Below are 25,632 nucleotides of genomic sequence, written 5' to 3'. Positions count from 1 at the left end.
GCTGAGAGACGCAGTAGCTGCAGGGCCACCAAGCTGCCTCTAGCCTCCCTGCAGCTGGAAGGAGCATGCAGCAAGGACAAGATCACCACTTCCCTGACACTTATCTAATTACCCTGGTTGATAAGCCAATGCCCTGAAACAGGCAGCCAGGCACCTCACCACCAGCAGAACAACAAAGCCCTCCAGAGAATAATTCAGAGCGTCTAAGTTTGGCTCCTGTGATGAATCACAGCCTGTATCTTTGTCTGTGCTGACCACACACTTTAGTTCCTCAGATGAAACAGCTGAAGACAATAGAGCAAATTCAGTGTATTCTCTTCCCCTGTTCAGCTTTTTTCTTCCATACAGGTCTGAAGAGGAAAGTCAGCATGAGCAAAGCAGGCTGCCTGCCCAGCTATGGATATTTAGCAGCCTATGAAATGGTTTGGCTCAAATTTTAGAGTATCTGAATTTCTTCTTTCATGTAGCTGTTTTCAATCACTTATTTTGAAGACATCATACCTACTATCCCTGAAATGAACCATGACCCTATTTAAGCCAACTGTGTTCCTCCCATTTGTACTCATACTCACCAGTTAAGTTCACTGATGCTGTGCCCTGTTCTAAGATCTTGAATTACTCATTTTTTTTCAAACACTCAGTACAAATTTTAAGGTACTAAAAAAACTTTCTAAAAATGTAGGGCTGAGATTTTCAGAAGTATTCTCTGTTTAGAAAATTCTTCACTACATTACACTACAAGATGAATTTAATGTTCTCAGCTAGGACCACTCATTTGTGCTCTGCTTTTGTTCTTTATGAGAAATTCACTTATTCAGTTTCATTTTGATTGCCAAGCCCGGGCACTAAACTAACTGGGCTTCCAACATTACAAGGGAATGAAGTTATTGCCATATATTCACTGACTTTTAAAAATCAATATAAAAATTTTATTAAAATTTTAGAAGTTTTATATAAAAAATTCCTTGCCTTTCAGAGGCAAAACCAAAACATCTTCTGATGCTCGACAGATGGCAGCAGCACACTATCATATGAGCTTAAGAAAGGGTGCAGGATCCCATCTCTTCACACCCTCCCAGGGCAGATACAACTCTCCAGACCAGGGTTATCTCTGCAGGAATGCCATGCCCTTAAGTACACATAACCCCATCTTCACTCTCAAAAATCCAATCGAATAAAGCAATGCAAAAGCCAGTGAAGCTGCATGTATTGTACATGGCTGCAATGTTTTCACTTGGTGCAAACACCGGCCTCTGAAGTAAGTAACAGGCATCACATTCGTGCTGCAAGGAGTGAAACATGCTCTTGCTCCACCACAGCTTCGTGGGTCAGCACAAGGGTCATGCCCATCGATGTCCAAGCTGCACTGCTGTGGGACTGGATCAGCTGCACTCCACCAGGGCAGACTTGAGGCAGAAATGAGCTCAAGCACTTTGGGATACAAGAGAACACAGGGCTGACCTGGGAGGACAGGCAACTCACCTTTTTCTGAAGCTTTTAAGTTATAAATGGAGCAAAGAGCAAGACTTGGCAGCAGTGGCAATGCCTGCTTTTTAGGTCTGGCTTTACCCCAGGCATGTCTGGGAAAGTCACACTCACTGTGTATGTATGAGGACACATCTGTGACAGCCACTGGGTTCAAGCTCCGTTCCCTCTGCCCTCCCTCTTCCTCTCCCAGCAGCCAGTTCAGCATCACTGGTGTGGCACAAATCCCACCAGCACAGCCATAAAAGAGGCATCTCCTTTCATCTCCCATATGCATGGCATCATCTCCTAGCCCAAGACAGAGAGGGGCTGGGGCCAACGCTCCCCTCTGACCCTCCCCTTCCATCCAGGGGTGAGAACACCTCTTCCCTCAGACACATTCCCAAGGAGCCCCCCAGCCCTGCTCTGTCCTCCGTCGTGGCACCAGCAGGGAGGCTCCGGCAGCACAATTCCCGCAGCGTGGGCACTGCCCGGCGGCTCCGGCACAAGGGCTCAGAGAAGATCAGGGGAGTTCCCCCCATCTCATCAAAGTGCAAGGGGTTGTTCCGGGTCCCTGCCACCACCAGCTCCAGCAGCCGGACCACACAGTCTGAAAACCAGTTCTTGAGGCGGAAATAGCCCTCCTGGAAAGAGATTCGAAGGCTGACGGGCCCCGCGGGCATCCGCACGCTCAGGCTGAACAAGCAGTTCCCCTGCGAGCTGTCCCGCACCAAGTAGGTGCCTACAGGCTCCCGCTGGAGCTTGGCGTGAGCCTCCCCCACAGACAAGGGGCCCCAGTAGAAGTCACTGGCCTGGAGGATATTGAGGGATCGCTCCAGGACTTCCCACTCACAGCTGCGAAACATCCGGAAACGATCGGGCAAGCCGGGTGGCGCGGGGCTGGGGAGAATGCTCCGATGCCGCCTTTGCAGACGAGAAACAGTGGTGTGTGTGTTGTGCAGGTCATCTGGCCTCCCTCTGATCATCTCTCAAAGAGCCCATGAATCCTGGAAAGGTGCTGCCTTTACCATGCTTCCTCCTTTGCATCCAGCCTGTGGGACAGAAGAAGAGTGAGGCAAACCCAATACCTTCTTCAACCTGGGCAAGACACTTCCCAAGGGAGAAAGACCAGCAGGAGTACCACAGAGGGTACCGAGGAGCTATTGCATGTCACTAACCCCCAGCTGCAGGGAAAACCAAGGATATATGTGTGGAAAGGGCTCCAGCTGGGTCCCCACCAGCAGAAGGTGGCACTTTACAGAGCTCTGAATGCATTGGGTTTCTGTGATTCACAGCCAGGGGCTCCTGCACACCCTCCAGCAGGCTACTTTGAACCTAGCAGATCTCAACATTTCAAGATTTCCCTCTGCTAGATGTTTGGTACTTTTCAGAGTGGCCTTGAGATTGGAAAGGTGCAATGACACCACAAATCAAAAGGGAAAGATTTCCTAAAGGAGGAAAGTATCATTTACTTTGTCATTCAGTGAAAGGTAGAAAGGTTTCCTCACACTTCTCCAACCCTTTCTCCAATAAAAAGACTGACAACAGGACTTAGCAAAAGCAGAAGACAGGTATGAGCCTTTCTCACCAAATCCCAGGAACCACTCCCTTATCCCAAGACAAGCCTGTTTCACTATGTCAGGAGAAAGCAAAGGTCTCAGATCAAGCCCCCTTCAAGAAATGTTACATCAACTTCAAGGCTGAGACTACCTTGAATGAGTTCACTTAACACTGGTACCAGGCACTGCTGATGCCCTTCTTAACTTCTGTTTCTTCCAGAAGGACAACTCCCTGTGCCTGCAGACAATGCTGCCCTCTCCCAGTCACCATCCTCTAATGTACTGTCATGACCCTGCTCATCTCCTGCACCTTGTGTTATCACCAGGCTTTTTCAGAAATGCAAATTTCTGAACCCAGTGTTGCCATCAGCCATCCAAGTCACTTCAATTATATTAAAAAAAATATATATTCTAAATGTGTGTGTCTGTATAGGCACAAATAAAAAAACCACAGCCCTAAGCCAGAGGCTCATTCTGTGTGAGAAACTGAGCTGTAACATACTACTTCCCCAGGCCTGACAAGTCAGTAGCTCACTGCCAAATGCTGCCCTCGCTCCCTTGACATACTCCATTAACCCAGTCATACTCACTCACAGCACAGCCATGCTTGCAGCAGAACAGAGTGCTGGCACAGCCTGCAGCAGAGGAAGAGACACACTTCATCTCCAGCAGTCCCCCCCCCCACCCCCACCACAGACTTGCCAGAGCATCGAGGCTTGGGGCTCATATCAGGCAGGCAGCCCCCCAGGGAATGTGCAGAGACCCGTGCTGGGCTTGCTCTGCAGGGAGAGCTTCAAGTTATGCTCAGCTCCTTGCAATGTTCCCCTGTCTCACACCCTTTGCCAGCTACTCAAAAGCCTCACATTCCTTTTGGTGCTCGTGCCAGCTGGGTGGCCATGCTGGTGGCCACACTCTGCGCCCTGGGAGAGGACAAACATCTTTCCTTCACAGGGGCACAGTAGTTAGGGAGAGCAGGCATGGGCCTGGCAGTGCCTTACTACAGACATCTTTTCTAGTCTAACATCTTTCTCAATACTTAACAGTAATACCAATAATGTAGCTGCCAGGCTCGTTTCATATATGGAGCCATAAGCATCCTTTCCAAGAGCAGCCTGGGAATCTTATCCAGCTTATAGCCCTGTGATTTGCAGTCCACAAGCTGCTAATGTCCCTGGTACTGTTCTGAGTGCTGTTGATACTGCCCTCTACGTAGTTTCATAGTAGGAGGGAAATTCCAAGCTTAGAGAAAGGTGGGAGGGGTAGGAAGGAGTTAATCAAGTTGGGTTTTTTCTTTTCCATTAAAAAAAAAAAAGGCAGCAGTTGAAAGCTGCTCAGACCATTCAGCAAGTCAGAATAAATCTTAGGTGAAGGTGATTTAGTGAGCAGGATGCAAACAAACACAGCAACAAGGGCCATCTATCACCACTGAAAACTCAGCACAGAAGGCACCACAAGAAGATGCAGCATCTCTGTCCCTCTCCTTCTCTCTGCTGGGTGAGGAAGCTACAGGGCTCTCTGACATTAGCTCCTATAGAAAACAAAGGTCATCTGCCAGGTGCTTCCAGCGCTGTGGCTAAAGCTTCAAAGGAGTGATAAAGACCCTTCCTAAACAGCAATTTTTCTTGGGTCCAAATGGAAATTTTGCCAATTTCACGTGTCGAGGTTGGAAATTTAATTCAAGCATGAAAACAGAAGCAGGCAGCTGTCTTTCAATTCCAGACTAGTTTTAAAAATAACAACAAATATATAATTTGTTTAAAGCTGCAGATTCTATTTGACAGAAAAAAACCCCAAACTGGTTTGTCCCAGTTTTCAACCTTTAGTCATTCACCCAAGTCCTTTAAGAAAAATCCACTGCTACTAGAAATCTGACTGACTAAGAACTGAGAGTGTCAAAATTTCAAATTCAAAGTAAATGCAAAAATAGCACCTTGACAATTTGTTCACTTGGTTTGAAATCTACATATAGGTCAGAGATTCAGTGACCCATTTCCAAGAGGTAAGTGCCTGGCCTGCAGCACAGCATTAGTTACAGTAATATTAGCCCTAGAAGTGCTTCCTGACACTACCTTTAAGGTTCACTTTAAATGGGTCAACAGGTCCTAGGCATACATGGCCTCCCACATCAAGGAGGATGTACATACCCAGGATTAGGAATAAACCAACCCAGGGCATGGCTTGGTTTTGACACATGCATAATTAAATCTGCTGACTTGTCACACCATGATTTGCTTTTCCTCTTTTCCCCTCCAAAAAAACCCAAAAAACCCCAACGCCCAAACAAGTTACTACCTCCCTACTGCAAGTCAGAACAATGCTTGCAGTCAAAGCAACATACCCTAAATGGCTGGTGTCCTGCTAATTAAAAGGCTGGATATGTTTCCCCAGACTTTCTGATTTACTGCAAGTTCAAGAGTTTTTCAGAAGAAGTGCTCTTGACACAGGGCATTCTGCTTTCCTCCTCACTCACGACCCAGACAAGGCAGCATGTTTTATATAAGGAGACAATTCTAGTTCACCAGGGGACTGTACACAGTGTATAGTGTCAGCCAAGCCAGCCCTGCACCCTGGGGCTTGACAAATCTGGCATGTTCAACATCCGCCTCAAGTACTCAGCTACGATGCATCCTTGCACTCTTCTTCTAGGACACTTGAAAAAGCTTACCTCTTTGTCTTTGCCACCCATAGGGATGAGTTTCTGAATGTCAGGACTGGAAGTGGTCCAAATTCAAAAGCTCTGATGCAGCACTTTCCAGTTTTTGCACAGCTTTACTTAAGAGCAAATCCATCCTTTGAAAAGAAAAAGACATCCGTCAAGCAGGTGACTAAGCCCATTAGTTTGCTGTAATGTGGATCTAAAATACAACAAATCTGGGGACAGGTTGTTTGTCTCTATCTCTTTGATCTGTGTTACTGTAGAAACACACATACAGCACTTCAGATAGCAACAAAGACAGCAGATTGTTGCTGTTGTTGTTATTATTGCTATTTACAAAGCCATGAGCTGATTAGGTCCAGGCAGCTCACAGGTGGCCCAAGGACAAGTGGAAAGACCATAAAGTTGCCATCATCTTCCAGAAGCAGGAACCATAAAACCCAAATGTTAAGAGATGATGGCAACAGAAATAAACCTAAGGATTCAGAACAGCAAAGTCCCAACTTCTACTGAATACAAAACACAACATTTAGAGTATCTAATTTGACACCACATAGGTATCCATTCACTGTGACCCAATTGTGACCCAATCTGTTCTGGCCCACACTCTTTTGCCCTGCTTCTCCGGCTCTCAAGACTTTTCCTCCTCACCTTGCAGATGGAAAAGTAAACTCACTGACCTGGTGGAGCAGCAGACCACCACGTGTGCAATCACCTGTCTGTCAGTGGATCCATCAGCAAGCTGAAAAGACAATCCCAGCTTTTGCATGCCTTTCAGAGGCAGGCCCTGTACGGCTTCACTTGTACCCACATAACATCACTTCTCTGCATCTTCCCCAGCCCAGTCCGAAGTGGGCACACACACCACCAGCTACATTGGCTTGCCACTAGCAAAACTGCAGGTTGATCCCATTATTACACTTTCCCATTACCGCTCCATTTGGCTTTGGCATCTCCCAGATATCAACCCTGCAGTTCCCAGAGCAGTTAGATGGAGGCTGGGATAATTAGGAAAAGCTCTCCCTAACGTACCCTGCAAGCCCTTGCGACAGCGTCGCTACTCCAGGCAGCAGAGCCGGAGCAGACATCGCTTGTTTGCACGTCTGCATCCCACAGAAATGCGCTGCCTACTGATTTGTGGCTGGGAAAGCTGTTTCAAAGGAAAGCTTGAGCAAAGGGCTGGAAGAAACCTCCCTGGTAAGAGCCAAGCACGCAGCACTGGGTTTTAATGGTAGGCCAGCCTGGTTCTCAGGCCGCCACTGCCTGCCACACACCAGCACTGGTTTGAATCGCGCCATCGCCGCCATGGTTCATGGTCACACCAAAGCCCCTTGCCATGAGAACCCTGCCACAGCCAAGGTGACCAGGCCTGATCCAGAAAGGGATCACGGAGGGGGCAGGGAAAGGAGATGCACAGACAGACATGCCAAAGAGAACAGAGGGAGCTGTGGTTAGAGGAGGAATGTGGCCCAGCTCAGCCAAGAGGACCAGTGTCAATCACAGCCAATTTCTCCAGCACAAAGCAGACCTCGGAGACATTGCTGTTCCCTCTGTCTTTTATGCCATGGCAGTTTGATGTGAGGGTGCCATTATGTCTGAAACATGAGAGAATATGTGGGAAAAAAACAAACCACACCACACATACATACCCCAAACCAAAACTGCATTTCCCTAATACAACCAGCATCCAAGGATGCAACATTTAATAAAATAAGCTGAGGCAGCACACACACTGTGGCAGTTCCTATTTCGCACAGCAGAGACACAGTGCAGGAAGATCCTACATGCTGCTCTGGGAATCAGCAGCTGGACACTTTGCAAGAACACTTGTCTTATCAAAAACCTCCTGACATTTTGAGTCTGGAGAACATACTTCAAAACCCACAAATAACTTTGTTATTAATTAATTTTAATCTGATATTAATGTTTGGTATTTCTTAACATATTTTTCTATGACATGTGCTTTCTGAATGAACATGGCACTTTGCTGATAGGGGCTGAAAGGGTTTAATTCCAAGAAAACCAACAAGACAGTGTGATGTGTGCCAAATACTCTTCAAGGCAGGGAGTCTGCAAGCACTTTCGTTTCTCCATGACATGCATTAATAAAAACCCAACAAGGTGTCAGTTTAAAGGAAAAACTAATTGTCTTTACTGGACTAATTGAAAGAGCTGAAAGAAAGACATCCATTTTTAGGGTCCCTTCTTCAAACCTTGGAAATACTATGCACTTTCAGAAATACTTTCAAATAAAAGAGCCTATTCCTCATCTAAATAGCCCAATGTGAAACTGTAATCCTGCCATTTCAGAACAGAGAAGCCTCATCACTTCCCTGAACTCAGAGACTGCTCTGCAGTAGCCATGAGCAACTACAGCTTATTCCACAGCAAGTAAAACTACCAAAACTACCATCTGATTTCTGCCAAAGATATCTTCTACCGAAGATTGAATTATTTCTGCCTTCTGTAACTGGGGAAACAAGAAGGAAAAAAAATAGAAAAAGGAAACCAGGAGGAGTTACTACTAAGTTCCAAAGCTGCAGCTCAGCCTATCCTGCTATGGCTTCAGCAAAGAGAGTTGTTGCTTGCCTCTGGCCAACAGCATTTTTGGTAAGTGAGGGAAGCCCAGTCGCGTTGCTCCTGACCTTTGCAGTTTCACAGCGAGCAGCCATTCCTGTGAATGTCAGTGCTGCACAGCTACACAAAACCTCAGCCCTGTGCTTGGCCAGGGAACACAGACTCTGTGCTGCTGCCTTGCCATCCCTCCCTCCATACCACACACCAGCTCAGGAAGCAGCCTTCTGGAAAGGTGGCTGGAACTCTTTCCACTTTGGGGCAGAAACAAAGAGATGGGGAGAGGGCACAAGGAGGAAGAAGAAAGAAGCCAAGATAACAGCAGTCCCTCATGTCTCCCTACTTGAAATGCTCTGTCCCATCTCCCTGCTGAGAAGGGGATCAGTGGGAAGAGGGCAGCGATGCCCAGGGCTGCCTCCAACCCATCATGGCTGCTCAGCATTGCCAGCTTCCCCCACCCCTAGACCGGCAGCACAGGTACATTTCTTCTGCCTCTCTCTACTAAACTGACTTTGTTCCAGAACCCTGTTTGAGGAAATGAGTAAATCCCGAGACACAAAGGCCATCAGTGGTCCCTGTGACAACCACGGCTTTTTATCAAAACCATCACACTGAGCTGGAAAGGAATTCAAAGAAGCAGCTAACTCCGAGAAATTAGCAATGTCTGCAGCTAAAGCTGGTTCAGAATCCTTACCAGAACTACGCTGTTAGAGGAGTCCCAGATGATTAACCAACAGGAGCACAGGGGGACAAAGGAAACACCCTGCCTTGACTCTTCAGGAGGACCAGCTTCAAAAGATGTGAGGGGCCATTATGCAGCACCAGTTACTGTGCCTTCAGAGCAAAGGGCAAGGGGCAGAAAGCACAGACACACCACAACACTAAGTTTTATAGTGGGGGATTTCCAGCACACAAAATAAAGAAACTAGTCCTGGGAGTCAAAAGTAGAAAGAATTTAAAAAAAATAAGTCATGAAAGGTTATTTAGGAAATCTTAAGTGACAGAGTGTGCAGACCTCCCACAAATGACAGCACAGAGATGCTGCCTGGCTAAGAGGACAGGCTTGAGGGACAACACAGGTCACACTGCAGGTATCAGCTGTAGGTGCAACAGCTGGCAAGGGCTTCTGCTGTGGATCAGAGAATCAAACTACAAAATCACAGTCCTTATTCAAATCTCTCTACAACCTCAATAATCCTTCAGAAAATGAAAAAACTAATCCTGGAGGAGCCAATATAAAGGAATATAAATTATTGACAGTAGGGAACAAATTTATATGAGGACGGCTGTCATGAAACGGGGACAGTAGGTGGCCAAGATAAATGAAACAAAACCCAGAAAACATATGGCATTTTCAGTTTTATCAAAAACAGAAAACCTCAGGGGGAATAATTTAGTTGAGTGGAATACCAGCTAGTGGGGATAGGGACACTGCAGAAAAGTTACACAAGCAAGCAGGTATTATTTTTTTCTTGCACAGGATGTTGAGATTTCCCAGTATTTAATGCTGGTTAACCTGAAAGGAAAAAAGAGGATGCTCTATCTGAAGAGATGGGGGAAAGTGACATTAAAGCAAAAAGCCAGCTAGGCACAGTGGACTAGAGATTTGGAATTGGAAATGGATAGGTGAAATACAAACAGAGGTGTTCTCTCAAGCAAATCAGCTGCACTAGCAATTGCCAGAGGGCTGCAAGTATTGGAAGGAACTTTTTTTGACATGTGCTGCTAAGGCAGGAGCAGCACAAGGCTATCTGTTGTGGGGGAGAGCCAACCCATCAGGCAGATGGCACCTGAAGAAGCAACAGATGACAGGACACACTTTGTGCTTCCCTAAAGCAAGTCAAAAAGCAAGACACGGCACACGAGCTAAAGAGCCAGCAGCACCCCAGGACCTGTAACAGCAGATGGGCAGAAGACATGGAGCAGTCATGCCACAGGGTGAATGGGAGATAGAAGAGGGGTGGCCAGAGGAAACCAAGGCATTTCAGCCCCTGCACATCTGGTCACTCTCTGCCACCCTCCCAGCCACTGCGTCTTCCCCCTGGTTTGACTCAGCCCACTTTGCAGAGCATCCCACCTCACTCCTCAACAGGCTGGTTGGTACAAGCAGCCCAAAGGCTCCTCCATCTCTTACACAAGCAGCTCCCTCCCCCCGACTGTGCAAACTCACATGTTGACCCAGGTCTCTTCCTAGAGTTGTCTCTCCATCTTCAAGCTGTCATTACCCACAACACCTCAAACCCCCATGGCCTAACCTTGCTCCCCAGCAGGCAGCTCACAGCCTCGTGTTACTTAAATCTAGGCAGCCAACTCAAAACATAGTGAGCCCTCTCCATTGCCTTCCCAGGGTAAACAGTGACAAAATCACTCCCTGCATGACAGAGAAGTCAGAGGTCATTCAAAATTCCTCAGCAGGAAAGCAGCAGGAGGTCAGGCAAGACTCTGTCCTGACACACGCAAATGCACGCAGGCTTGAAGAAAAACCAGCTGGGTCTATATTTTCAAGAGCAATAAATTAAGTGGTGCAGCTGACCAATGAGCCGAGTAACTGTGCTGAGGGTTCATTAAGGAAAGCTCCAGCTCCGAATGCAAAAGCAGTCATTTAAAAACCAAGAGGCAAGTGGGACTGGGAAGGTGCAAAATGGATGGGAACGTAACAGTAATGTCACCACCTGAGAGAATACAGTCAGTTCTAGTTACCTGAAATAAAAACATACAGAGCTGAAACAAAGAGGGTAGGCCTAAAGATGGGTAACAAGAAGCAACACGTAACTGTACAGAGAGAGACTGGAGAAATTCCTTGCTCAGTTTAGAGAATAGATACATATACAAGAGGATGCCAGAGAAAGATACAGTACAATCAGGACATTCTTTTTGTATTCTTTCAGAAAACCAGATGAGAGGAAGTTCAAAGGTGACCAAGATTAAGAAGTAACTAATTTTAAAACTCATAAAAGGAAAAACTCCAATCATGTAGACGGGGGAAAGTGAGAGAGCTGATCTGAGGAGTCTCATTTCTCTTCTCTCTCAAATGTCTTTGCTTTGTTTCTATGCTATACCTACCACGTCATGCTTTAGGCAGAGGAATCCAGCAGCAAAGGGCTGGGTTTTTGAGCAACACCTTTTTAAGACATCTCTTAATCATTCAAACCGGACATAACAACTAAGGGGAGCTCAGCACAAGGCATAAATGCCCTTTGTGCAACACTGAAGTAGTAAACAAGGGCATATGAAGTCAATATGAGGAATCAACTATGGACCTGCTGTAGAGTTAAAAAAGCTCTGTCCATGTTTTCCTGGTTCTTTGATGACTAAAAAGAACAGCACCTCTTCTTTGGATCTGCTGACTTGAATATCAGCGTGCACCCTATACAAACAGCAGATTACAGTCTTTACTGCTAAAGCAGTAAATATTTCTCCAGCTCCAACTTCTCTCCTTCCACACCACAAAATCTCACCAGAAAACAAGGAAGAACTAAAATATGGATAAAGAACAACACTGCTGGTCTGTCAAAAAGCATAAACAAACCATTCCTGCACAATCAAATCTGTGCTCATCACCGCTGGTGTGGCAACTGAGGCAAACTTATGCTGAATCCCCTTAGCTTCAGCAAGGCGCCTTCAGCAGGATGTGCAGAAGCTCAGCTACAGTACAGACTGCAGATCTCTGGCATTTTCCACCTGCTAACAGCCACACTCATTTTCTTAGCTTTAGCCTAAGTTTCCAAATAAACTTTGCTACTGAAGAAGTATGAAAGTAGACCCATACTGTTTCTGAACTGCAGAATCACATACACGCAAAAAACTCCCTTGTTGCACAAGTCACAGTCTGAAGTCAAATTTTTTTTTCAGCATTTGCAGGCAGTGAGGGGAAGGACAAAAGCCCTCTGCAACAAAGGCAACCGAATGCTGCCAGCTTAACCCAATTTTGCCAGCCACTGCTCCAGTACAAAGCTAAAGGAGCCCATCTGCAAATTTAACAGTGGCACTATTTGATTCTTCCCCTCAGCTTTGCATGTGTTTGCGAACAAGCAGAAGCACACAAAGTGCAGGAGGAGCAGGAAGGGAGAAGGCAGAGAGAATGTGCATTATCAAAATACCTTGAGAACGGTTCTTGGAAATGTGCAGCCTGCAAGCCTGTATCAGACACTCATTTCCTGTGAAGTGCACACAGGCCTTTTCATTTCTCCACTGAAGAGGATGAAAATAAGGGGTAGATCTGAAGTCTCCAAAGACAACACAAACCAGAATTTAGCCATTCTACTAAAACTGAATTTACATTTTTACACTATTAAATACCTATTGAACAGAAGCATTGAGTTCCAGAACTTTTAAAAGTAGGATTTTCAACACCTCTCACTTCTAAATGTTAACTTGGAACCTTGCACTTGGTGAGGGGCAAGGGGGAAAAATTCTACTCGTCATTTTGATCACTCACTAACACAAAGTCACCAAATCCTGCTACATCAAACAGCACTGCCCCTTTTTTTTTTTTAAAGTTTGAGACTGATTTCAGCAAAATTTCAGCAAAATGGTGAGCTAATAAATATCTTACTGAGGCAGAAGGGTGCAGGATATGCACAAATGCAAACCAGAAGAGTAGGTTGTAATGAAATAGACTGACAGGATAAAAGTTGCTGTCATACCTGCCTCTACTTACACGTAATCAAGGATTTAATTAATGTAGCACTTAATTGCATTATTTTAAATAAATATGCCTCCTACTGACATACACACTTAACACCTTTACTCTTTAAAAAGGTATGGTCCCTGTATGGCTTACTCAGCTCTCACACCATCCACATCTTAAGTTACAGAGATGCATGTGCCTTCCTCTCCCATCTTGTGAGCTTTTGGCAAGCACCGCTAGCTGAGGTCTGCAGCGGCCTGGAATAACAGCTCAGGAGCACACCACCTCCCCACAGCTTTTATTAATCTAACCACAGTATCAACCCAAATAAAATGATGTCATATTTAAGTATTGGCACTATCTCTTTATTGCTGACCAAACCAAGGCTGGAGGAATCAGGACAGAGAAGCCTGTGGGTGGCAAGGGGAAAGCGACTGGTAAGGAGCTGCAGGGAAAGACTAGGAGAAAAGAGCAAAACATTCCTAGTGGGGACAGAGAAAAAGAGAAACAAGGGAAAAAACACAGCTCTAAAGTCACATTTTCCCCTTTGTTTCTCAGCAATGCAACCACAGTATTAGTGACAGCAATTAAAAATTTACACCACCCAACCCCAGCTCTATCCTTGCGCAAACCGACCACCAACTTCACAGAAATCCCAGCTGGACTGAGGAGGGTAAGAGGCACTGGCTGCATGCTTGAAGCTGTCATCTGGAAACTGAATTTGGCCCTCTCTGAGCAGGCACAGTGGGGACAGAGACACACACCTGGGAGGATCTGAAGATGCTCAGTCTCTCCCCAGGGCTCCTCTATGCCCATTTTTGGGGACCCTAGCACAGTTTACCTGTGCCTTCCAACACAATCTTACAGAAAACCTCTGTGTTGCCACTCAACTCCACTACATTTAAGTAAGTGATAAGCCAGGTTATTAGAAGACATGCAACATACAGAGTATTAACAAGGAGCACAGAAATAACAAAGGCCCAGATCCCAGTTTAACTCAGGAAAAGACAGGAACCTGTGTGGGAGGTTGGCATCCCAGTAATCCTGTGGGTTTGTGCCCAAAAGCCTTCCCCTCTGGGGGGAACAAAAATCCATACTTCAACAAGTTTTAAATCACATACCCAGCAGAATCACTCATGAACACAGAAACAAAGCTTGGCTTCATCTGCAGCGACTGGCCACATTTTGTCGTAACTTGATTCAACTAAAAGCAACATTATGTGATAATACAGTCTCAGTCTCACAAACTTCTGTGCATGTGCATGATTTTAAAGCACATGACTATTGCCCTGCTGTGACTGAATGGGCCATTTGACATTCACACAGCATCTGAATTGCAGTTGCAGTTGTTTGGAGAAAGAAGATATGCTTGCATACCTTCTTAAGGACACAGTCAATAGAATGAAACATCAGGAAACTAGTTATTTCTGATTCTACTCCATTTTACAGAGTTGAGTATGGTCAACATGTGACTGGGTTTTTCATTTTAATTCTCTGAGAGCTGCAAGGACTAGAACTAGTAAATTGGACTGTCTGGACCACATAGTCCTAAATAGCAGCTTGCTAACAATACTCTTTACCCTCAACTTTCCAGAACAATGGTCAAGCCACATCCCCCTTCTTCACCATGCAGGAGAAGAAAAAAGCCAGGGACATTAACTTAGCATTCTTGAGTTCCTCTTAGCTACCTCTGGGATTTATCCAGATCCTGTTTCCAGGCTCCTATTAAGCAAGAAGTAATATACACTTAAACCAAATTTTTAAAAAAGGAAAAAAAAAAAAAAAAAAAAAGAAACCTAAGAGTAGCATGAGCTGAGGTTTTACTTGGTAACCATTCCAAAATTCTCAGTAGCAGCGCGTGTGTTTGTGGGAAAAAGTGAGTAGCAGATCCTGCATGGCTGTGAGCACCATGACTCAGATTGCATAAAGAAGGAGGATTTAGCGATAACCTTTGCGATGAGGCTTTTCACGGGTGCGCAGAACTGATCTTCTGAGAAATGGCAGGTGTGAGGCTGCGTTCTGACTGTGCCAGGTCTGGAGGATGTCGAGTTTCTCCGCCCTTCAAGGCAACCCCAAACGGGTATGTACACCCCCGGTTCAGTTACCCCTCTTCCCTGTAACGCCTTCACTTCTGGCAGGCAGCTCCCTTTTCCAGCTAAGACTAAGTGTAACACTCTGAGCATCGCTTCTCCAGTACTGTGAAGACCAAGTTACTCGGACCTGTGCGGCTGCTTCCCTACAGACCCATCTAAGACATTACATAATTTGCAGGTTTCACTTTAAAAGAAGCATCTCCCTGCCCTGACGCTGTGAAGAACACCTTGACAGCAGGACAGTCCCCATGGAGCCTCCCAAGCTACTCCCAGAACCTCGCCGCCACCCCAATACAGCACATGGCTCCCTTCAAGACCAGCAGTGAGACGCCAGTACCCCAAATCTCCCTCGACTCCTCGGGAAAAGCCCCCCAAGCCCCAACACGCTCCTTCTTCCCAGCCAAGAATGGCCCTAACGCCCCCAAGAGCCAAATCAGCGGGGGCTGCACCCCCTCGCAAGCCAAGGGGGGATCGGAGCAGACAGGCAGATGGACGGACAGACTCCTCGCAGCCCACCCCCCAAAAAGGCCTTTTCCAGTTAACGCAGCACAACTTACTCTCGGCACCTCCGGGGCCACGGGCTGGCGGCGCTGCCTCCGGTGCGAGCGAGCGCTCAGTGCCGGGGCGACAGCGGCGCTGCCTGGCCCGGCCCCCGCCGCTCTCCCGCCCCGAAGCCAAACGGAGGCGGCCCCGCTCCCCGCCGCGCTCCGCATCCCCCCCCGGCCCCTCTGCTCACAAAGGGGCCGGTGCGCGGCTTACCGGGGGCGGCGCGGCTGCCCCGCCGGGCCCTCCTCGGCCGCGGGGCGGGCGGGCGGCGGCTTCGGCTCCGGGGAGCGGAGCGGCACAGAAGGGAGGGGAGGTGTAAGAGGGGAGGAAACCCCCAAAATGTTTCTTTTCCGAGGAAGGAGCCACAGGGGGAGGGGAAGGGGAGGGGTTTCTCCCTCCTCCACCACGCCGTCTTTCCACGGCGTGGCTCTTGCAAGGAAAAAAGAAAAAAAAAAAAAAAAGAAAAAGTAAAGAAGAATAAAGTTTGGGGTTTTGTAAAAGAAAACTTGGACGGATAGGGGAGAGAGAAAGGAAAAAGGGAAAGGAAAATAAAAAAGATGCTGTGAAAGCCCCTCCACCGCAGACTGGCAGAGGAACCCCACCGGGACGGCACCGCAGCATCCGCCAGCCCCGGGACCGCCGGAGCCACGTGTCGCCTCGGGGAGGCGGCGGCCCGTCCCGGGTTCTGCCCCTCCTCCCAGCCACCATCAGCTACCCTGCAGCGCGGGGCTGGGGCACCGGGGCTCGCAAGCACCGGGGAAGGGGCAATGGGAGGCGGAGAGGGGGGAGCACAAGGCTCTTTACACCAGCGGAAAACAGAGAGCCTGCCCCGACCTTCCCTGCCAGAGTTCTCCCAGCTCCTGTCGGGCACTGCAGGAGCTCTCAGAAGGACACCGGGCACCCTGGAAGCACAGCGTGTGTGGCGGGGTAATACGCACTTAAGGAGCGTGCCCCGAAATGCACTCAGTTGTCTTGATGGGTCAAATTAAAATATTGGAAATAATGTAAAAAAATCACAAATGCAGAGAAACGTTATGATATGAAATATAAATAGCACACCGCATATTGCTGCTCAGAGAGAACAGATGTAATAGAAGAAATTATAAACTTTGGAATTCAGTACAAACCTCACAGTTTAAAGGCCTAGCCTGTAACGAAACTATGATTTGATCATGTTATCAGAGCTCTCCTTCACCTACATACTTTCTTTAGATGCTGCACACATTCCCTGCACACATACCAGGTGATTTTTCCTGTTGAAAAAGCCCTGTTGAAAAGTTTGAAAAGCCCAAATGCAGATGTGCTCTGGCTGCTCTGTACCAGCCTAGTGATCCAAAGCAGCTGTAATTCCAGCTTGAGCAGCAGACTAAAACTTTTACAGCTGCTTGGCATTGCTAGGGAGCATAGAGCAGTCAGAAACACCACTGAATCTGATCCTCAGCCTTGCCAGAAGTTCCACTGAGTGTTGAGACATCAGTTCTTGTTTTTTCTTTCAACCAAGCATGAAGATGTTGCTGACCAGAGAAGAATTTCTGAACTTCCATAAGAATCTGGGAAAAGCACTTTATTCTTTTTCAGAAAGGCTTCAGTGGGAGGACCTGCCACTGGAGCTCTAAATCACAGCAGGGATGAAGTGCTCATCTGTTCCATTTTTGGTTTTTAAGTAGGCTTGTCACACTTTTCTTTGTATTTTTGGATGGGAGCTTCAAAAATATCCTGTGGTTTGCTTCACAGTTGCCTAGTAGGGAGTCTGTTTCCCTCTGTGGATATTTATAACATTTATTGGGTGACTTCATAGACTCTTTCAGCCACCTTGTCTTAATGTTAAATGGCCTGGTCTAATTATACCTTTTATTCTTCTTCTTCATCTTTGCCTATGAAAAGTTAACATCCAGCCTCACTGTTCTGAGATTGTCTGTGGGTCTTGCTCATACTTCTCTCATCCACTTGAAACTGTGACCTGGCAGCAGTTACAGCTGAAGGGTATTGCAGCAATCATCTTCAAAAGCCAGTGAGATATGTCACAATGGCACCATTGACCACAGCTTTCCAAAGCTCACATTTGAACCACAGGGTCCAAAATGCCTTCAGGATCAAGGTACCTCTGAGGTGGCTTCATTATAGGTGGAAAACACAAGGGTGCTGAAATAGCTTGTGTCCTGTGCCATGAAGGAGGAGAAGGCAACCACCTGAAAGGCTTTGTGTAATGAGAGTGAGAATACAGGCAGACTAATTTGAACACTGCCCACTGCTGCATCTCTGGAGAAAGCTGGATCCATCCTAAAGACAGATTTTGAGATGCCCAGGATGCTGATGACAGCATGACAAGGAATAGCTCCCAAGAAGGTGCCAGGATTTGTTCTTAGGATTTACAAGTTTTATCCTACCCCTCCTTTTTTCCTCTGCACATGGATAAATATACCCTCACTATCACTGATATTGAAACTTTAAACCACATTAAACATGAAAGAATTAATTGGTAGAGCTGCTGACAGAATGAACCATTTCCAGAGAGTTTGGTCTGAAGTCTTGCTGCTGAGAGCAGTAGGTCTGAGTTCATTCTACTTTTGGATCATAATTCTACTTCGTGGTGTTTCTCTGCTTGTTCTTCAGCAACCTCCAAGTCTGGTAAGTTCCAAGATGTTGATATCCAGCAGCCCAAGAGCCAGTAACACCCTAACACCTTCACTTCTTCTCAGTGTGCACATTCCTTACATCTTGCATAAGGTAGAAGGAGCCACAGTCTGCCTATTTACTCCTGTCACTTTGGGAGGTGTGGGAAAAAGAACAGTATTTTGGGGCAGGTCATTGCAAACTACTGAATAAAGATGGTTTTCTGGGAAAGCAAAAGGCAAACATTGCTTCAGAGGAAGGGAGAGGATAATATGATGAGGGAAAAGAACTGGAGATAATGAAATGCTGAAAATCTGCAGAAGAATGGAAAAAAGATACCAAAAAAACAAAGGAAAAGAACATGGAGGGCAGAGAGGAGGGAAGATGAGTGAACACATTAGATCACCCAGTACTGACTTACCCTTCAGCTTTGCAGACCTGTGTGTGGAAGCTCAGCTGGGGCTGGAGCACCAATTCCACATCACAGGTGACCAATTACTTAGGATCTCAGTGCCTTACTGGGCCCCCAGCCAGACCCAAACATGCTGTTGCCCACTGGTGTGGACACTGACTTTCTGGAAGGGATCTGAGTAGGATATGCAACTTCCCTGACAATGTAGCTGACCAAGTGGTCCAGAAATAAGCTGGGGGGTTCCTGCCAAGTGGTTAAATGGGAAGGAGAGGGAGAGAAGAAAGCAAGGGGAAGGCCTGGGTACCCTGGATTGAGAGGTGATGCAGGCAGAGGCTGAGTACAGATATGAGGATGGAAGGATGCTCGTGGGGTGGGTAGGAAATGACTGCCACCATCTCCTGATGTGCTGCAAATCCAACCTGCAAAGAATACAAAATGTATGATGTTTGATTGAATTCAGTCTTAGGCAGTTTTTCCCTTTTGACTTTTCCTCCCCTTTTGAGATGGTCTCTCTCTTAACTTGCTAAAAACCTCCTTTTAGGAGGTGCTAACAGCAAAGCATTAAGAAGAAGGAAAAAAACCCAATTCCACAAAAAGAGAAAGCCAGGAGGACTAAACCAACACACAAAAATCCCCCAGCCCTATTCCTCTGCTTCCCCAGGAAAACAAACAAACAAAAACCAACCAAACAAACACCTTCAGTGGTTTAGAGTGAGCAGAGGCTGGTTTTGTTCCACTCTTATGAGAAAAAATAGCACAAGTAGTGGCTCCTTTGCATGAAGTGGTGGCAAGGCCCCTCCTTCCTCTACCAGAGCGGGGCTCTTCTCAGTAACGAAGAGAAATTACTTTCCAGGAAAGCGAAGGTACAGGGGCTGCCCAGAGCGCGGTGACCCAGCGCGGCTGCGGGGAGCCGGCTGCCGCGGCTTGCGGGCTGCCAGCCCCGGCACGGAGCGGCTGCGCTGCCGTGCCCGGCGGCGCCGCGTGTCCCGGAGCATGGATGGAGCGAGGGGAGCCAGAGCCAGCCGCGCAGGGGGCAGGCCGAGCACCGCGGCCGGTGCGCCTTCACGCCAGTTTGCAACACCTTCTGTTGTCGCGGCTTTCCCCGCTGGCCGCCGCAGAGCACGAGTTTTCACTCGTTGCCAGTCCATGCCCCTGGGTCACTTGAGGGAGGAATTCCCAGCGGACAGCGACATTCTGCGTTTTCAAACAAAGCATCAGGCTGCATAGTCTGGAAGGTATTTAGGTCAGATTTAAGCAGCTGCAGTCTTTTATAACTGTACAGCAAACCACTACCTCACCTCTGAATCTTGCCTGCATGTCAAACACCCTGGAGCAGTAGAGGACAATCCGGGACAGGGGAAACGAGATACCAGCCTTCCACACCACTGGACTCAGGTGTGAGCTCCTTGGCTCTGTGGCCACATAAACCCATAACCACCCCAGATGACTTCTCCCAACATTGCTGCCCAACAGACATAGAGGTGGAAGCTCAGTTAAGGGTTTCATTGCATCCTTGAGGTCTGTTGCCTCTCCTTGTTATCCCACATTTTCAGGACGTGTTACTGGAGGCTGAAATGGGTGGATCTTGCCCAAATGTCTTTGCTCAGAATCCTTCAGTCAGAACATGTAGCCTCAGTCCTGCCCATGCTTTCCCAGATTTGCCCTCCCCACACTGAGGTGGGTGGTGATGCTGAACCCCACTCACAAGGACACAGGCACTGAGTTCACTCACTTCGGGCATTTCTCCAAAGCAGACAAAAACAGCCAGGAGAGGTTGTTTGCAGGGAGCAATCCAAGACAGAGACCCCAGAGCAGAAAGGTCCTAAGTCATTGTTGGACCTAGAAACAGGGGTTTCCTCAGCTGAGAAACCAAGTCTCTAAATAAAGTAAAACAATGTAAAATGCAAGGACTATAATTTTGGGAGCAGCTGTAGCATTGCAGGTTGGTCCCATTTGACAGCAGTGTCTATTGCAGTAGACTAATTTCCAGACCACTCTGCTTTCCAGATGATCACAGGACAAAGAACTCTGTCACATTAATCATTGTTGTTTTGTTAAACATCCCATCTTCATTAAAAAACTGCCAATGGTTGGAAAGCTGCCAGCACCCTAAGTAAACCCCTGAAGTGTTTAACTCCTTTCTCCATTATCGAATGTATACCTCGTCTCTAGACTGTTTTTTTTTCTTGTGCCATTGTTAGGCAGTGTGACAATCAGAGGAGCAAAAATGCAATGCTACATAGGTATACTAAGGCTTTGATCATATTGGTCCTAAATGCTTTTCTCTCATAAAATATCTTCCAACTCCTTAACAGGACTTAAAGCTCTGCCAGGAAGCCTCTCCAACTTGTTCCCTTCCTCATTGAATCATAGCTGTCAAAACTGGGAGTTCTTTCACACCAGTAATCACCCCCATGGAATTAGCAGACACAATATAATCTCCTGCAATATAATCTCATTACACCTGTTCCACATTCCCTGCTTATACATCGGAGAATGGAGTTAGCCTTTCTGACTGCACTGGGAGCTCACACTCAGCTGCTGCTCTGCTGTGAGTCAGTCCTTCACCAGAGTCACTTCTTCCACAAACAGCATGGCCAGATAAATTGTGGCCCAGGTGGAGTAACTCACCATTGGACTGTTTCAACCCCCCCCCCTTACATGCTTGTATCAACTTTAATATTTTGACACTTGCTACCTAGTCAATTCTCAGTCCAATTACTACAAAAGGTGTTAATTTGATATCATTCCAGTATTTTAAAAATCAAAACACAGTGTAAGACTGTATCAGTTTCCTTGCTGGAGAGCTATTCGTTCAACAGTTTTTACTTTAGTCAGCCAAATCCATAACCCAAATCTATAACTTACATCTCCAAAAGTTCCCAAGCAGTTTTATAGATTCTTTTCCATAAACACATGAGACTTAGTGTTAACTAGAACTTTTCCCTTGTTTTTAAATGATCCTAGTACATGCTATTTCCTTATTCTGTCTGAGGTCAATAAGGAGCTGGTGGGCCTGTAACTACAAGTGTCAGATTACTTACGGTTTTCACTATTATTTCATCTCAGCCTATGGGGAATCTGCCAGATTTTCCAAGTGAAAGATGGTTAAATCTAGAAAACAGCTGGAGATAAACTTCTCTTCTTCCCCTGCCACTTCATACATGAAAATAGGTGCATGCTCTAAAGGTGGATATGGGTTTTGTAGAGATGTGGAGAGTAGCTCACCTCGCAAGTTAATATAAACAGGCCCAGGGGATGAGAACCAGCAGAGTACTCCTGAATCTGTCCCAAATATAATAGATTTTCTGATTAAGGAGGAAATGGAAAGCTGAGACTGGAAAGAGTTTATTTGTATGATGGGTGCTCATATATAATTTATATGCAATAAATGTTTCTAGCCATTTCATTAGCTGCAAATAAAGTGATACAAATGTGTACCACTTGGACCTGATGCATGGTGTGTGCCTGGGGCTGCTTCCAGCTGAATGGTGGTGGCTCATGTGGGAATGATTTAACACCCCAGCAGCCCCACTACCCAAATTATGTCGCAGGTGAATCCCTGAAGTAGATGCACTCCACTTCTTCAACTACTCATTGCTTGTCTTCAAACAAAGATTTCCATTTAAATTATCATATTGGCCTCAGACTGTGGTGGGTAAAGAGCCAGCATCTCTTTGTCTCTCCCACCTTCTGCACAGCTGGAGAGCTCTGGAAAATCTGAGTTTAGCACAGTTGGTTACAGCATGATGCCAATAAACAAGGAGCACAACAGATCTGGAGCAAGGGAGAGAAACCAATCTAGCCATCACAGCATTTTTTTTGCACTTAATATGTAAGCCACTTTTTCAATCAGAAATTCACATAAATGAAATTCAACAAGAAATTAAGAAAAAACCAAAGAAAAAGTACACCACACGAGGTACCTGGATGAGTCTGTTGCTGTTGAGCAGAGCCCAGAGATTGTGGGATAATATCCTACCCCAACTCTTCCCACCTGGGGAGCTCATTTAAACTCTTGAGACTTCCTGGGACCATCTCCAAGGTAAGCAAGATTTGCAGATGGAGCTCAAACTAAAGCCTGTGAGCCAGCATGTTGGAGCTGCTTGCATGATAACATGCTTGCCTGTGATCACTTTTATTTTCCTGTCTACTATAGATTGCAGCACATGCTCACAATATGGGGCTTTATATAGAGGTGTGTCCTCTATATACCCTCTGAAAGAAATCAGTTAAGCTAGCAATAGCATGGGGTTTTTTTATTTGTATAACTGCACAAGAGAAATTGGGGTACAGGACTATTACTAATAAATTAACATAAATAGATCAATATGTCAGTACTTCAGTGCTTGAATCCAACCAGCTATGGGGAATTTGTCCCCTGGTAGCAATCAATCTGCTGTACTTAAAGTTTCCCCACAAGATCTGCAGCTAGCACAAACTGATCAATGCTGTTCCAAGTCAGTGGAGCATAACAGTTCTGCATGTCCCAGTGTTCACCCTTGCAGGTCTCCTGCTCCTTTGCAAGGACACAGAGGTTAAATTACCCTTTGCTAAGCACATGGGATATCTCACACTAACTCACAGTTCTTTATTCAAAACCAGTCTTTCTTACCACCAGTCCAGTGTAGCACAGCCAACACCTCAGCACCTTTTCAGGTGGAGTCTAGTTTGGTCCTCCACGAGCAGCAATTCCACTGCAGTGGCCTGTGGCACTTACTAGAAGTAGATGCAGCAAAATGAATTCTGTGAGCCATCCAAATTCTGCTGTGCCTCCTGCATAGGGCCCTCCCCCTGGGGAGTTTCCCAGGCTGTGCTGGGGGAGATGCACAGTCTTGTAAGATATTGGGCTGCTCTTTTAGAGGGGTGAGTAGCATTGCTAGAGAGGTATGAGGGACCTGGAGGACAGCTCAACAATCTGGCTTTGGCTAATAGGGTGACAGTCCTGCTGCTGAGGGGAGGCTACAGAGCACATCCCAGCAATCTTCTCCACTTGGAGCTCTATCTGAAATCACCTACTCCCCATCACTTCTGTGAGGATTTCTTCCTTTCCCAACAGGCAGCTGCTGATGGAGCCTCCTACCAGAAGTGATTTAGGATGCAGGTCACAGGAGTCTAACATCACTAGTGAATGCATTATTCCCGCCTGAGTCCCAGAATAATCTCTGTGACCCAGAGCAATGAGAGCCCAGATCCTACTGGCTGCTGGAATGGGGGAGAGAGCCCAGTGTGGTGGTCTAAGACCTGTGGGTGGTGATGCATATACTGCCAGGGCAAGCATTTACAGCAGAATCCCAGGATTATCCCAAACAAGGCTTGTGCCCAAAATCTAGTATTAGGTAGAGGTCAGGTAGAGCTCCAGCATGTAGCTCTCAGGGGATGTTGCTTGTGGGTACAAGTTCTTGGAGGTGAAGCTCCCCATGCCCCAAGCACAGGTGGTAGCCAAGGCCTGGGAATAATATGTGCTGTGATTGCATGGCTGGCTGGACAATTCCACCACCTTCAGTGGGCTCATTTCACTGCTCCCCAGAAGTGGGTCTGGCTCATGAGTGGCAACGGATTTTCCTGGCCACGACCCGTTGTTCCACCACCACTGGAGTGTGTGCCAACAGTCCACATAACTTCTCATGGCACAGGGAAGTCATGCCACAGACTGAAGTCTTCCTCATGAGTCATGTCATAGACTGAAAAACCACAAGCCTAGCAGCAGCCACTGCCTAACAATTACACTGCCTAACAATTACACTGCCGTCTGGTGGCTTCTTTAGGAGGAAGTCCAGGAATTCACAGGAGGGCCCTGCCCTCCCTTAGCAGTAGTCGCTATTTGATTATTGTTCATTATTATTGAGTGCATTTTACAAATCTGTTCTGCCACGCTGTCTCTCACTTTTCACCTTTTGTAATCAGCCAACTACCTCTGAGAGTTGTAGGAAAGAAGCTGTAGAAGTTACTGTGGCCTCTCTCCTTCTGCAAGGCTCCCCAGCCCTTGTAGTTTGCTTTCCTTGTTCCTGAAGTATGGAGACCTAAGAGAAAGCAAGGCACTGGACACTTTGCAAACGTGTTAAAACTCATGTTCTGATTTCCTTTCTAATGGCTCACATGGAGAGGAGGCTGTGAGCTACACAGTGCTCTTGTTTCTTCTCAGTGATGGGTCCCCAAGGTTATGTTTCAATGCTGTGGTGCAGAGCCCATTTTGCCAGGATGAGTTAGAGCTAGGTAGGAGAAATAGGGCTCTAAGCTTCTACACTGGTTTCTTTCAAGCTTTTTAGGCTATTCTGAAAATATATTGTGTAATTTAGGAAACTGATGTGCTGAACTGAACATAAGGCTTCCAGTTACCTTTATAAAAATTATTCCCTAAGAACATACATTCATTCTGCCTCCTTCAATTGTAGCAGCAAGGGCTTCCACTGCTCACAGTGTGATTTGACTTTGCTTCCTCTGACTGCAGAGTCCTTGACTGAAGAGGAATGGTTGTGGTCTGCATTAGGCTTAGCAGACTAACTGCTGGATGGAATGAGAGGCACCAGCAAGCAGCCACACTTGGGTATTGGCTTCCTTGAAACTTGGTCTATGCAGACATCACCTTTTTGGGCAATTAATGAGGCAAACCATATAGAAACCTCTCCATCTGAGAGGGGTCTGTTTTCACAGAAGAGGAGTGGAGTGGCTGAGGCAGTGCTGTCCACTGTGTATCTGCAGCAGCTTGGCCCTGTAGTAGAGTCAGTTCATTGCGATGGGTCACAGTATGGGAGGGTGACTCTTGTCCCTGAAGCAACATGATTCCAGCAAGTGTTAGGAGTTCAGAAGAGTCTCTCTATCAGAGAGTGACAGAAGTTCAGTGTCAGTGTCAATCACTGGGCCTGTTTGATGTCAATATGAAGCCCCTGGGTCACAGTTAAAACATCTCACACTGTCACCACAGTACAGGCAGCTTCCATCGTCAGTAACGTGTCTTCTGGAGGTAGTCAAGGATGCAGCCATACCTCCTTGATTTCGACTCCTTAGAGATTCCCATCACGCCCAGGAGGTTGTTCGCAGCTCCAGGCCCCACAGCCAGCGTTAAGTTCCCGTTCCTCTTACCG

The 25,632-nt window shown here is 46.7% G+C and overlaps 1 protein-coding gene across 4 annotated transcripts; it reads right to left on the bottom strand.

Moving 5' to 3' along the window:
- Positions 1 to 912: 912 nt before the first annotated feature.
- LOC128808080 (suppressor of cytokine signaling 1-like) lies at positions 913 to 25,619 on the bottom strand. Of its 4 annotated transcripts, XM_053978888.1 has the most exons (4): positions 24,048 to 25,619; positions 23,163 to 23,266; positions 5,689 to 5,813; positions 913 to 2,516 (listed from the first exon to the last, which is right to left on the bottom strand). In XM_053978888.1, exon 4 carries the CDS (start codon positions 2,448 to 2,450, stop codon positions 1,767 to 1,769), a length of 684 nt encoding a protein of 227 aa, XP_053834863.1. In that variant the 5' UTR covers positions 2,451 to 2,516; positions 5,689 to 5,813; positions 23,163 to 23,266; positions 24,048 to 25,619; the 3' UTR covers positions 913 to 1,766. The 4 variants fall into 4 exon arrangements, with proteins under 4 accessions (XP_053834863.1, XP_053834862.1, XP_053834864.1 ...); XM_053978887.1 differs by having other exon boundaries at positions 23,163 to 25,619; XM_053978889.1 differs by lacking the exons at positions 23,163 to 23,266; positions 24,048 to 25,619 and adding an exon at positions 15,736 to 15,921.
- Positions 25,620 to 25,632: the final 13 nt, after the last annotated feature.

The sequence above is a fragment of the Vidua macroura genome, chromosome 5, assembly GCF_024509145.1.
Source record: "Vidua macroura isolate BioBank_ID:100142 chromosome 5, ASM2450914v1, whole genome shotgun sequence".
Lineage (NCBI taxonomy): Eukaryota > Metazoa > Chordata > Aves > Passeriformes > Viduidae > Vidua > Vidua macroura.
This window is presented reverse-complemented; position numbering and strand designations above follow the sequence as displayed.

What these genes read in the sequence shown, in the direction of transcription:
- LOC128808080 (XM_053978887.1), bottom strand. Translation starts at nt 2,450, where the DNA reads ATGATCAGAGGGAGGCCAGATGACCTGCACAACACACACACCACTGTT.